Source organism: Corylus avellana, chromosome 5 (assembly GCF_965113065.1).
Source record: "Corylus avellana chromosome 5, dhCorAvel1.hap1.2, whole genome shotgun sequence".
NCBI classification, from domain to species: Eukaryota; Viridiplantae; Streptophyta; class Magnoliopsida; order Fagales; family Betulaceae; genus Corylus; species Corylus avellana.
In genome coordinates, this window is record NC_142494.1 from 21,823,894 (window position 1) to 21,837,011 (window position 13,118).

General features: G+C 36.8%; 1 protein-coding gene across 1 annotated transcript; it reads left to right on the forward strand.

Moving 5' to 3' along the window:
- The first annotated feature begins 840 nt into the window (after positions 1 to 840).
- LOC132182032 (O-fucosyltransferase family protein) lies at positions 841 to 12,764 on the forward strand. The gene is made up of 10 exons (XM_059595244.2): positions 841 to 1,617; positions 3,458 to 3,530; positions 4,325 to 4,392; positions 5,418 to 5,506; positions 7,879 to 8,076; positions 8,955 to 9,159; positions 9,241 to 9,408; positions 10,686 to 10,853; positions 10,967 to 11,157; positions 12,346 to 12,764. Exons 1-10 carry the CDS (start codon positions 1,240 to 1,242, stop codon positions 12,512 to 12,514), a joined length of 1,707 nt encoding a protein of 568 aa, XP_059451227.2. The 5' UTR covers positions 841 to 1,239; the 3' UTR covers positions 12,515 to 12,764.
- The last annotated feature ends 354 nt before the right edge of the window (positions 12,765 to 13,118 follow it).

A 13,118-nucleotide genomic window follows, 5' to 3' on the forward strand; every position in this document is an offset into this window, starting at 1 on the left:
TCATATTATATATGTATAATTTATTATTATATAATCAAATGATTAAATGATCAATTGCTTATGTTATATGTATAAATATTATTATAATTATAATTATAAAAATATATTATATAAAAAGACGGTTAGTGCCTACAGTTAGTAAACCCAATAACCTCTAACCGCTAACCGTTAGGCAGTTATAACAATTAAGCGGTTAGGGTTAAGACGGTTAAGCGGTTATAGCGGTTAGCGGGCGGTTAAAAAATCATCTCATGCCATTTTTAATAATTCGTTACTTTTAGAAAGTGAGTTATAAGAATTTTCTTAAAACTCAATTTGTAATAAAATTTTGTCCGTATGCTTCATCCAATAATCAAGATTTTATTTTTTACACACAAGGTCCAAAGGAAAATAAAGATGCACCACATCTCATCTTCAATGGGGGAATATGTTACTTTTGATTGAGGCCCCCCCAAAAAAAAAAAAAAAAAGAAAAAAAGAAGAAGAGTAAAAAGACCAAGTATAGGGTGAACGAACAGAAAGAAGAAGCATCCCAGCCCAGGTCCCCCCACCCAACCCGAAAGTGCAATAATTTTCAGAAAAAAGCCGCTTTAAAAAGGCGCCAATAAAAATCCCAACCACAGCAGTTGTGTATGGCTTTGAAAGGACGATTCCGATTTATGACGACGATTTGATGATGCCCCCACCCACTCCTCCGAAACCACAAGTGGCAGTCCGGTCCGGGGTCCACCATCCGACCTGGCATCTGTCCGTGACTGACGCGATCACAAAACATTACCTCCTCTCCCTATCGCTCCGAAAACGTCAATCCCCTGCCACGTGATCTTATTTATTGAGAATCCCCTTGACAACACTCCCCACCAAAATCTTCCTCTCCTCTCGCTCGCATTAACCGACACTGTAACTCTCTCTGCTTTTCTCCGCTGCTCTATCTCACTCTGATTCATTTTCACTACACTGGTATCCCGTTTGTTTCTCGAGAAAAAGAAAGGTCCAGATGCTTCAACTGTAAAGCTATACTATCCATTTGTTTTTTTACTCCGCACCTCGAATGTAATAAAGAAATAACGCTCCGAGCCTCCGAGCTTTGCTTCTAGTTTCAGTTCACGAGTGGAGCCATAAAAGCGGAACCAAAACAGAAAGGAAAATGCGAGATTTTCATTCTAAGCTGATAAATATCCGATCCTAGTTCATCCGAGCGATTTTTTTATCTGCTCAAAACCCTAGGCCCGCCCTTCAATGCACGGATACAGCCGCCTCGGCACCGGGCGGTCGAATGCCGCGCCGTCTCCGCCGTCCTCTCCGCGGTTCCGCCACGGGCGGAGCAAGACCAGCGGTGGCAGGGCGTCGAAGCAGAGCTTGGTGGAGAGGATGGTCGTCGTGCTCGTAGCGACGGTGTTTCGGCGGAGAGGCGTGCTCTTGTTGGCGCCGTTCTTGTACTTTTTGGGGATGCTCTTGTACATGGGCTCCGTGGGCTTCGACGTCGTTAGTTTGAAGAACACTGTTGGCGTTGTTGTGCGCAAGCGCGCGCCGACGGGCTCGGTATATAGGAGTCCTCAGGTGTTCGAGAAGCTCTGGCCTTTTATGGAGCGCCAGAGCAATGGAAGCGCCAATGCGGTACTCTTTCTAACTATCAAATATATATGTTGCACTGTTTGTTCAAAATTGCTGCCAAGTTTATGAAATTACTGGGTTTTCTTTGTGGGTGTTTCTTTTCAAAGGTCAGAGGAGCTAATTTCTTTTTGTTTACTGTTTATCGCGTATAACAGTTTGCTTCTTGTTTAGAAAAAGATTTACTTTATGTTGTCAATGCTTGTATCTCACATACGATTCACGTGTATAGCTCTGATTGTGAAGAATTGTGGGTTTTGGGATAAAGGCTTTAAATGTCCTTCTTTTCTTGCGTTAGGGTTAGTTTTCATGATCTTAATCCATGAAATTGTCTTCCTTATATAGTTTGCCTGATGCATATGGAATGAGCACGGTTGAATAATTAGTATGGTAGTTCTGGGACGATGCCTGTATACATGAAATATGGGCGTTTATGTTAAACAAGGTTTGAAAAGGAGTGTGTATACATTTTGAAGGGTTTAAGATAGCTCCGTATCTCAATTGAAGTATATAAGTATTTAGAGCCATTATTTATTTATTTATTTTTGTAACCTAGTAGTATATCCAGATGTAAGCTTATATTGGTTGTAACTAACTTGTAAGTGCAGCAAAATCGATTAATGAATGGTTTTGAAACCATGGTTCACTTTATTAGGAATGAAGACTTTTTGTTGAGTTGCATTGTTGGCTTAGATCAAGGTTATGAGACATGTTATAGTGCTTAGAGACGTTTTAATGTGTAAAATCATGGAATAAAAGTATCACATAATAAGTTCGGAGAATGGTTACAAGATCATACAAAGTGTGCTAGCTACATTATTTTTGGTTGATGGGAATATTATTCCTTTTTACTCTTCTCCCCAAGCAGGTCACTTACAGCAGTTTCATGCCAATGGCCTTTGGGCAGGTTCAACCATTCAAGTTGCATCGAGTGTGTGAGTCAATTACCTAGCAAAAGAAAAAAAAGAAAAAAAAAAGTCTCATAAAGGGTTGTTAGCACGGGCAAGTATGTATATGACAGGAAAGTCCAAATGTTAATGAGTCTGGGAGTTGAGAGGTAGAACTGCCTATAAAAAAATGAAGGGAAGTTGAGGAATTATGTGGCGATATGAGGACCTACTATTGTTGTCAATAGAGTTCTGTTTTTTGGTATCAGCCGAAGACTTTATGCAGATGAGATAGAGGCCATAAATAATATATCATGAAAGACTTACTTATCAATATATAAGACATGATGATTTATGACACACTAGCTCATTGAAGTATTCCTTTGAGTATGCACTTGTTTTCTTGAAAAAAAAACTCTCTTCATGTCCAACTGTTGTAAGTTCTGTCCCAGATTTTGCATTTTTTAGGCAGTCCATGGTGAAATTCACATCTAGTGCCGCTCTGTTGAGCCCAATTCTTGGTGAACCCTACCGGCAATGTACTTTGTCTACTTACTGATGACATTGGGTCTTTACTAAAACATATGGTTGCAGTGAACAGTTTTTCTTTTTTACTCTAGCGAATCAATTTTGTTGCATTCTGCTTTCATCGGTGAACCTATCAGTGCCATATGTCATGCCATCTTATGTGTTTCTTTTTTCTTTCTTTCTTTTTCTGAATGACATTTTTCTTTAAACATTATTTGCTATTGTTCTTTGATGCCGCTACTTTCTAATTTGGAACTATAGTTATTTGATGAAATTACTTTTATTATAGTACTTCAAGTTATTAATTTTTTTAAAAAAAAACTGTGCCACTCTTCAGGAATTAGTCTTCAACTGTTACGCTTTATTTTATAATTTATTTATATTGTTTGCATCCTAAGTATGTTCATATGATCACCATGGAAATCATGCAGTTGATGACAGCATGGAGTTCAAATGTGCATCAAGCTTGGAAACCCTGTGTTGACAAGAATAATTCGAAAGCAGGTTTGTGTTTTCCATAGGAGGGTTTTGGTTAACATTGCAGTTATACGTTTTAATGATTGCTAGCTATATTCTATAATTGAATTTGTTTTTAATAATTATTAGTGAGTTACACACACATACTGAACTCACAATATGACCCTCCATCCCATTCTTATTGGGGGAGGGAGTGCCATTTAAGTAAGAAATCTTTGGCTGATTGCTTATTCAATTCAACTAAGCCTTAGTTTTATTTATGGGGTTTGGTTAAATAAGTCTTTTTCTCAAACTCTTTGGGTTTGGATAGATTGATCCTTTTTGGCATTTAGTTCTATCTAAGACAATATTCTCTGGTGCATCTTTAGTGATCAGATCCTTTCTTACTAATACCTGCATCCTTTTTGTGTACCAGTGCATATATAGGTCTTTCCTGCACATGAACAAACCATCTCAAGTATTTTTTTTCTTCATTTTACCCTTAATTGATCTGTGGCTGAAATTGCATACACAAACTTTCCTGTTCAGCATCATGCATATGTTGCAAGACCCCAAGAATACTTCATCATGCCTATGTTACCTGGTGACATGTTATACCATAACTTTTGTTTTGAGATTGGTAATTATATATATCTGCTTAATTTGCGCCTGTGGCTTAACCTCGGAGTGAAATATGGATAAGAAATTCTAACATCAAACATAATCTCTTATCATGTTACTGATTGTATTTTCTGATATTAATTATTTTGTGTATTTAGACATTTTATTATGCTTGTCAGTGCATTATAAGTTGCTGACTGCTGTTTTATGCTATTTCTCAGAATTTCCAAAATCAAATGGTTTTCTAATAATTGAAGCAAATGGTGGGTTGAACCAACAACGTTTATCGGTACGTTTTGTTTCTTGAAACGTTATCTCTCTTTGTTTTAATCATTGGAAGGGGTCATACACCCTTCCTCCTAGAAAGATTGGTTGAATGTTGTTTGACTAATATTGCCTCATAAATTGCTACATGTGGTTATTGGCTTACAAATATATTCGAGTTGTCACTCAGATGTAGGTTGCAGTGAATTATTTGGGTTTTTGAACTTGCACTGCTGAAATATGATTTGGACTTGTTATAGTTGATTTTATTGATGGAACAGAGGATGGGTCTGTCATTTCAGCAAAGATGGTTATAGCGGATGCCACTAGCTAGCATTTTTGACAGTCCAATTGAACAAGTAACTATTGATTTTTCTTAGACATCTGTGAATTTATTGAAGGTTTTTTTTTTTTTTACTTGCAAAAAAATATATATGTATTGAAGTTTTTCTTATAATTTTATTATTTCAGTTAAAAAATATCTGCTTTCTCGAATGCTAGCTCTCGATTGATTGATTCTAGTCAAAAAACAAATGAGCACCTGGCTGGGGCTTGCCCGTTCCCTTTTTCCATTGCTTCTCGCAGCCAAGTGCCCTCTAGGAGGGCAATCTACCACACTATGAACACCAATTAGCTGTAGAGATTGCTCAATGATGGAGAAGGATTCATGCTGCTTACTTGAAGTAGTTGGGGTTAAGGCTAGGTGAGTTGAGTTGAGTAGACAGTAACGGGACCACAAAAAATTGAATAACCGCATTATATGGGATGCCATCTTTATTAATGCTCTTAGCCTGTAAAATATCTTAGATGGAAATTAACTTTTGTGGATTTGTTGGAGGATATGGTAACTTTGGTGTCTTTGGGTGTTTGGTTGATGTTAAATCTATTCTGACTCAGATTTTGTTGGTAGACTTAGGAGAATTATGCTGATATATATTCCCGATCTTTCAGTATGTAATGCGAATGCGATGAATGTAATAGATGTGTCAACCATGTCCTATACTCTATCAAAATTTATTTGCTAACTTTTTCATCATCCTTTCAATGTAGATATGCGATGCAGTTGCAGTGGCTGGATTACTAAACGCATCTCTTATCATTCCAATTTTCCATTTAAATAGTGTTTGGCGAGATTCCAGGTATTTGTATTTGTTGGTCTTTCTATCATCATCATCTTGATCCACATATTCAATGGTGTCTTTATTATCGTTGCTTTTTTGTTTTTTGTTTTTTTTTGGAATAGCTTTGCTTGTTTAGTACTTTAAATTCCCTTAGAGGCACACAAGTATAGGGGACTGGAGTGGCTTTTAGAATGGCTTATCCATGGAAAGATCCTTACCCTGGATAATCTTAGGACGCGACATATCATTGTGGTCGATAGATGTTGGATGTGTAAGAAGAGTGAGGAGCCCTTGGACCATCTTCTTTTCTAGTGTGAGGTTGCTTGTGCCCTATGGAATGTTTTTTTCAGTCATGTTGGGCTGTTTTGGGTTATGCCTAGATGAGTTGTCAACTTGTTTGCTTGTTGGTGGTTTGCTGGTAGTACTCAGAGTGGTGTTGTTTGGAAGATGATTCCCTCTTGTCTTTTGTGGTGTCTTTGGAGGAAAAGAAATGATAGGAGTTTTGAGGACAATGAGAAGACGTTGGAAGTGCTTAAGGCTTTTTTCTTCACTACTCTTTATCTTTGGACAATTGCAATTATATCTCCTTTGGAGCTTAGTTTTCATAATTTTCTTGCTCTTTTTTCTCCTTCTAGTTAGGTGTTTCTTTTGTATACTTCTTGTGTACCTAGGTGCGCTTTATGCTTTTAATTATATCTCGATTACTTATATAAATTAAAAAGAATGCTCCTCCAACTTGATTATCCTGTTGTGACTGGTTTTTCCAGCCAGTCATGGTGAATCCAGCTACTTTTACTGCTGCCAAATCCTCCTTTAACGCCAAGCACCACATCCTTCTTCTTAAGCTTTTTCAAACTGCTTAGCCCGTCAAGGGTGAAACCTCCTGGATTACCTGATAATTGGTTTTGGCGGATGGGGTCAGTTACCCGTAGGAGTTTGATTAACAGTGAGGATTGTTGTACAATATGCGTTTGCAATGTGCAATTAATCTGAGTAAAGTTCTTCTACGTTATCAAAAAAAAAAAAAAAAATTCTCTCATCTACCAACTATATGCATAGGCGTAAATCAACTCTACAGTCCCATAGACCAAAATCTTGCCTTGGTCACGCAGATCATATTTCACCATTCTACATTAGCTATTGTTATGGATATGCTGATTCATTTCAAATATCTGTAGGTTGGCAGTTAAGGTGAAATCTGCCGCTTTTGTATGAATTCAATGTTTAAGGAACTCAGATGAATTATTTTCATGTCTTCTTAAATTCCCAAAACATTATCCCTGTTTTCTCAGTTGCAGTCCCTATAGTTGATGTCCAAATTAGCGTTGTGATTTTTACTATCTTTCTTTGTGGTGTGGATATCGACATTTTAAGGTTCTTAAAATGTGTTTCTATGCTTGTATGTGTGTGCTTTGAGTCATTTTTCCAGTTATGTGGAGTAATAAAGTATAGTGAGTTGGTACTTGTGGATTACGTGGATAATGGGAGGGATTTGCAGGAGCATACTTCTTTTGAGACATTCAGGGGAGTAACTCTCCCTTCTTATTAACAACTTCCTTTGGAGTTTTTAATTGTAAGGCAAGTTGGGTTGAGGATTATTTGCTGCAGAAAATTCATTTTGATCTGAAGTTAGCCTCTGGATTTAGTAATTGCTGTAGTCTTGTAGGTGATGACTACTTTTTTTTTTTGATAAGTAATGTTGTATATACAAAAAAGCACAGAGAGGCTTGCAATCCTAATACACAGGAAGTATACAAGAAAACGCCTAACTAGAAAGAGAAAAGAGAGCAAGAAAGTCAGAAAAGCTAATAACTAATGGAGTAAGGGATGCTTATTTGTTTGATATATTTGGATAATTTGAGGATTTCTGATGTTCACCTAAAAAGGCCTTTAGTTTTCTAATGATTTTATTTATGTTTCATTAAATTCCTTACCTATGGGGAGCTTGCCCATCTGCGCCTGTTAGTAGAATTTTGTTATAAATGTGAAGAAAGTGAATATTTGTTATGCATGCATATTTTTGAGTTACGGCCATGATTTGTAGAGACATCCGTCAGGCGTCAGATGAGAACAGTTATCCTTTTGATCATTAAGCTGTACTTAATGACTTGATATGTAGGAAAAGGCACCTTCATTTGTTACAATTCTAATTGGGTTTGAGTCTGTTGGCATGCTTCCATAATGGATACTAAGTTTGGAACTTGATGGCTTAAAAAGCAATTGCTGATTAACAAAGGACTTAAGACTATAACAAAAGCAAGTCAAAGTGATACATTTCAAATACATCCAATTGCAATTTCTAGTCAGTTTATTTATCTTTTACCCTCGAGAGAACCATGCTTGGATTGAAGATAGTATGATTTCTCATCTTTTTTGTATTTCAATGGCAGCAAGTTTGGGAACATATTTGATGAAGATTTCTTCATAAATGCGCTCAAAAATCATGTTAATGTGGTCAAAGAGCCCCCAGAAGATATTCGCCAGCGGTTTGACAATAATATAAGCAACATTGTAAATTTGAGAGTAAAAGCTTGGTCAAGTCCAGCTCACTACCTTCAAAAGGTCCTTCCAAAGCTGGTGGGACTTGGGTATGAGATTTTCATCCCTTTCAAATTCTCTGAATTCTTTTTGTACAAGAACCATAGTTATTTTGATTCTACATTGGGCTTAATACGACCTTTTTTTTCCTTGTTTTTTGCATACTACCAAGATATTCTTTCTCTTACTTTCACACAATAGACAATTAGTGAAAGTGTTTTGTGGTTGTTTATATCAATAACAGCCGACTCCTCTTTCAACTGATGCAAAAGAACTTTTGGCACTTTTTGTCAGACACATTCTTTTACAGAAATAAAGACGAGAGATGACCATACTTGTGTTTTAAATATGTATGAGGAAGAACCATATATTTTCACTGAAAATGATGATGCATTGATAACAGTCCTAAAAATGCGCTGCTTTTTTCTATTTAGGAATGTGATTCATGTATTTTGTATGCATACAATCTTGGGTGTCTGGCAATTATTCAGCAATAATTATCTAAGACTGACAAGTCTATGGAAGCTCATTTTATGCAATATTCTCCTGTCTCAGTGATAATTATTATCTACACTTCTTTTTTTCAATCTTTTGCTTTTGTTCTTTTATTATAAGCCAATTTGGCTCATGGTGGTAAAACTAGACTTCGCTGATGTGAGAATTGTGCCAAACCTTTGCCTGATTAGATTCTATGACAGTGCATAATTTGGTTTTGCTTCGATAATGTGGCATAAACATTTGCATGCTTAGAGACATGATGCTTACTAGCATTCATGTGAAAAGCAATTCATTCACCTTGCTTTCAGGTTCTGCAGAACTGTATTCTCTGCAGTTACATTTGCAACCCTTTGAACTGTTTTCTGTCAGTCGTGGGCTTATAACACACTGAATGTGACAATTACATGGTTTTCCTCATTCCTTCGTGCAGGGCTGTACGCATTGCACCCTTCTCCAACAGATTGGCTCAGGCAGTTCCTTCAAATGTACAATGGCTTAGATGCTTAGCCAATTATGAAGCACTAAGGTTTTCGGAACCTATAAGAATGCTAGCAGAGAAGATGGTTGATCGGATGGTTAAAAATAGCTCCCAGAGTGCTGGTAAATACGTTTCAGTGCATCTTCGTTTTGAAGAGGTGTTATTCTTGTCTCTGCAACCCTCCTTTTGTAGATGTCTTCTATATCATTTCTAAGGGCCAATTTTTCCTTTCTCAAAGGATATGGTTGCATTTTCATGCTGTGAATATGATGGTGGGGAGGAAGAGAAACATGAAATGGATATTGCACGAGAAAGAAGTTGGAGAGGAAAATTCAGAAGAAGGGGTAGAGTAATAAGGCCCGGTGCAAATCGGGTGGATGGAAAATGCCCATTAACTCCATTGGAGGTATACATTTTCTTATTCTTCCTTTGGTGATTTTTTTTTCTTGGGTATATTATAATCCTTTTCATTTTCAAATAAAAATTAGCATCCAAAGTTGTGAAAACATCTGCTGGCTGGGAATTTGGAATCTTCAAAAGTGCCTTAGAGTTCCCATTTCTACTATTAAGAGCTCTTATTCCTTAGAGCATTCCCAGCAGATTCCCCTAAATGAGGTTCCCTTTCCTAAGTTTAGGAAATATGTCAAAAAAATCACAAAAAGCCACTCACAGCAGATTCTCTTAATGAACCCTAAACATTAGGATCGCTATTGTGGAACCCAATGTATTGGGTTCATTTGCAGCGATCCTAATGCTTATTGAAATAGAAAAAATTCAATTCTCTGTCCTCTCATATCACAGCTACGCCATCCCTCATCTTCTCTCGCACCTCTCTTTCTCTCTGCAAAACATCAAAACTCCATCTTTCTTCAACCTTTGTCTCAAACTTCATCCATGTTCTACACATCTCTCTCTTCTCTCCTCTCCCATCTCTCTCTCCAAACGAAGAACAAAAAAATATGTAAATCAAGAAGAAGCCAAGATGACCCTCATTACCGTATGAAGAAACCAAGAAGAAGAACAAAGATTATGGTTTCTTCTCCTCTCTCCTCTCACCGCCCGTAATCAAAGACAAAAAACCCACCTGTAATCGAAGCAAAAGCACCCACTGGTAATTAAAAACTAATATGAAAAATCATGCTAGCAATCAAGAATCTACAAAATCTGCAAAAACATGATTTGCTTCAGCCATGGCGCCTGTGAACACATCCATAACAGGAGACCATAGACAAAGAAAAGAAACTCAATTTCTGGAGATGAGAGAAAGAAAAAGAGAGCGTAGACAGAGATGAGAAAGAAAATAAAAGGTTTTTGGATTTTTTTTTTTTTTTTTTAAGTAAAAAATATATTATTTTAACGATATAAGGAAGTGTTAAGGGAAGCTATTTTGGAGTGTATTTAGATAAGGAAGTAAAAAGTAGTTTTGATCCTTATATTTAGAGAAAATGACAACGAAATTGCTGGGAATGCTCTTATGATGAATGAGTAGGCCTCTTAAAAACATAGCACATGTCATGCTTCATTCAGGTCTCTTTACTAGCAAAAATGCATCTGAATACAGTTTCTTCTAAACCTGACGGTGGCTTGGCTTGGTTCAAAACCTAAAGGCATTACTGTTGCTAGTTCCTATCCTTGGATTCTAATTCATGTCTGCTGATCTAATCACTTCATCTGTTGCTTTAGGTCGGAATGATGCTTAGGGGCATGGGTTTTGATAATACCACCTCAGTATATGTTGCTGCAGGAAAAATCTATAAAGCAGAAAAATATATGGCTCCACTTAAACAGATGTTTCCACGTTTAGAATCGAAAGATACATTAGCTACTCCTGAAGAACTTGCTCCATTTAAGGTAAGTCATGGTGCACGCACTTTTCAACTGGGAACCACCAATCATCTAGCATAAAAGGAAAAGATAAAGCTAAGAAAGAGTCAGTCTTTGTAATACTGAAGTTTCTGATGTAGGGCCATTCATCTAGGTTGGCTGCTCTTGATTACACGGTGTGTCTTCACAGTGAAGTATTTGTCACAACTCAGGGTGGAAATTTTCCCCACTTCTTGATGGGTCACAGGCGTTATTTCTATGGAGGACATGCTAAAACAATCAAACCTGATAAGAGGAAATTAGCAGTATTATTTGATAGTCCCAATATCAGGTACTATGCAGTTAAAATCTCTTTCATTTTTCAAATTTTATTTCTGAATTACTGCTATGTAAGTGGGACTTCTCAAACCATGCAATCAAAAGATTATGTTACTGAAGAATAATGTCTTAGACCTTGCATCCCAGTATTAACTCACCAACGAGGAGCTTGAGTGATTAGAAGCTTCATTTATACTTAGCCTGCACCGTTACTGTATTATATGCTCCCGTTGATAAATTTTAATTTTCTTATTTTAGGTTTGAATTAGATTACAACTAGCTGTCAAAAGGTAAAAATAATTAAAGAACTAAATGTTGTGTTGAAACTTGTAATATCTACAATTTATTATGCCTTAGATCTACAGCAGATGCATCCTAAGCACCTAAAACTTTTGGAATTATTCTTCATAAATGTAGGAGAGCCCGAAATGGTCTAGCTGTGTTCAATGAAATATCAGCAGCCTTAAAGTACCAGATGTGGATGCATGTCCTTCGGGGAAATATCATTGATTTGGAAGATTCCAGCATGTAATTATTTGTATGTTGGCTTATGTGTGGGAAGTTGCTTCTGGTGTTATTTTCATATAGTTTTTGAGATTTTGGGCTACTTGCTGAACACTTTCTAGTTTCTTTTCTTTGTAAGAAATATGTACTTTCTGTAAAAAATACTTCTAGGCCTCTACCTTAGAATTGTTCCTTTCTGCCTAGGAGTTGACATTTGTTTGAAATATCCATGCCTTTAGTGATCTGACAGCCTTGAAATTCAAAAGTTGTGATATTCTAATTGCTTCCAATTTATCATGCATCTTCTTTGATATCTTCCAAAAGCATGATTTACATTGATGTTATCACTCAGTTAATGCTGCTGCTTGGCTTCCGAAAATAATGTTCAATTAGTTTTATCTGCACTAGTTTACTTTGGATTTTCGTTGCTTCCTATATCACGCCAAATTGTTCGTTTTGTGCTTCATATGTTTGTTTTCCTGATCATTGCTTTAGGGTCTTTATGTTGCCAATCCTTTCATTTGAGGTTGGGATTTATGATTGATATGAAAAAATTAACTTAAATGGATTGTGGCCGCCAAGCTGTCCTTAAATATGTTTTTGTTTTTTTTTGGATTATTCAATACACCATTTCCTTTATTCTAAATCATAGCCATCACAAGCAAAGCATTTTAATCATTTTTTTTCTTCTTTCTAGATGGGAATACTTCAGGCGGCAGATGCAAGACATGCTTCGTCACAGTGATCATAAGGGAATTGAATTGAAGAAGCCCAGTGGATCACTCTACACATTTCCCACGCCAGATTGCATGTGTAAACAAGCAGAAGCAAGAAATGAAAATAGCAACACAACGAGACCTGTTTGATACTCTGAATACACAAATACTTAGGGTTACAGATTCTTCTATACCTGTATTTTGTAGTGTCTTATTCAATTGAATTCTTGAATTGTTCATTCATTTGAGTTGACAAGAGAGTTCCTAAGGGTTTGATTCTTTGAGGTTCATTGACTCAGTAGAAGTGTTAGTTTGGCCTCAATATTCAATGTACATGATAATGTAACAGTTCACTCAAGTAATCTTCCACTAAATCACATATTTATTGTTCTTTTCTTTTGGTGATTTGGTTGGTTCTGTCTTATTGACATGCTTCAGTATCCCTGTGCAGAAACTCTCTGCCCCTTTTCCATTGTAGGAGGCGTGGGTGGCTAATGTTCCTTTTCTTTGGATGGGAAGAACCTAAACTCTACCAAGAAACAACGCAAATTAAGGGCACAAAATTCAACGAATCTACTCTCTGCGGTAATCCTCCCAATCCTTAGCTTGAAAAACTTCATTATTTCTAACTTGCAAATCAATACGTAGCAGAATGAGGCGTTGCTGTACAGAGTTGAAAACTGGTTTCCTTTGGACACACATGTCGATGGCACTCACTTTTTGAAGTGTTTGTTTAAGCCTGCAAACTGTTTAC

Coding starts and splice junctions, on each gene's coding strand:
- LOC132182032 (XM_059595244.2), top strand. CDS start 1,240: ATGCACGGATACAGCCGCCTCGGCACCGGGCGGTCGAATGCCGCGCCG. Junction 9,160..9,240: donor TGCATCTTCGTTTTGAAGAG/GTGTTATTCTTG, acceptor CCTTTCTCAAAG/GATATGGTTGCATTTTCATG. Junction 9,409..10,685: donor GCCCATTAACTCCATTGGAG/GTATACATTTTC, acceptor CTGTTGCTTTAG/GTCGGAATGATGCTTAGGGG.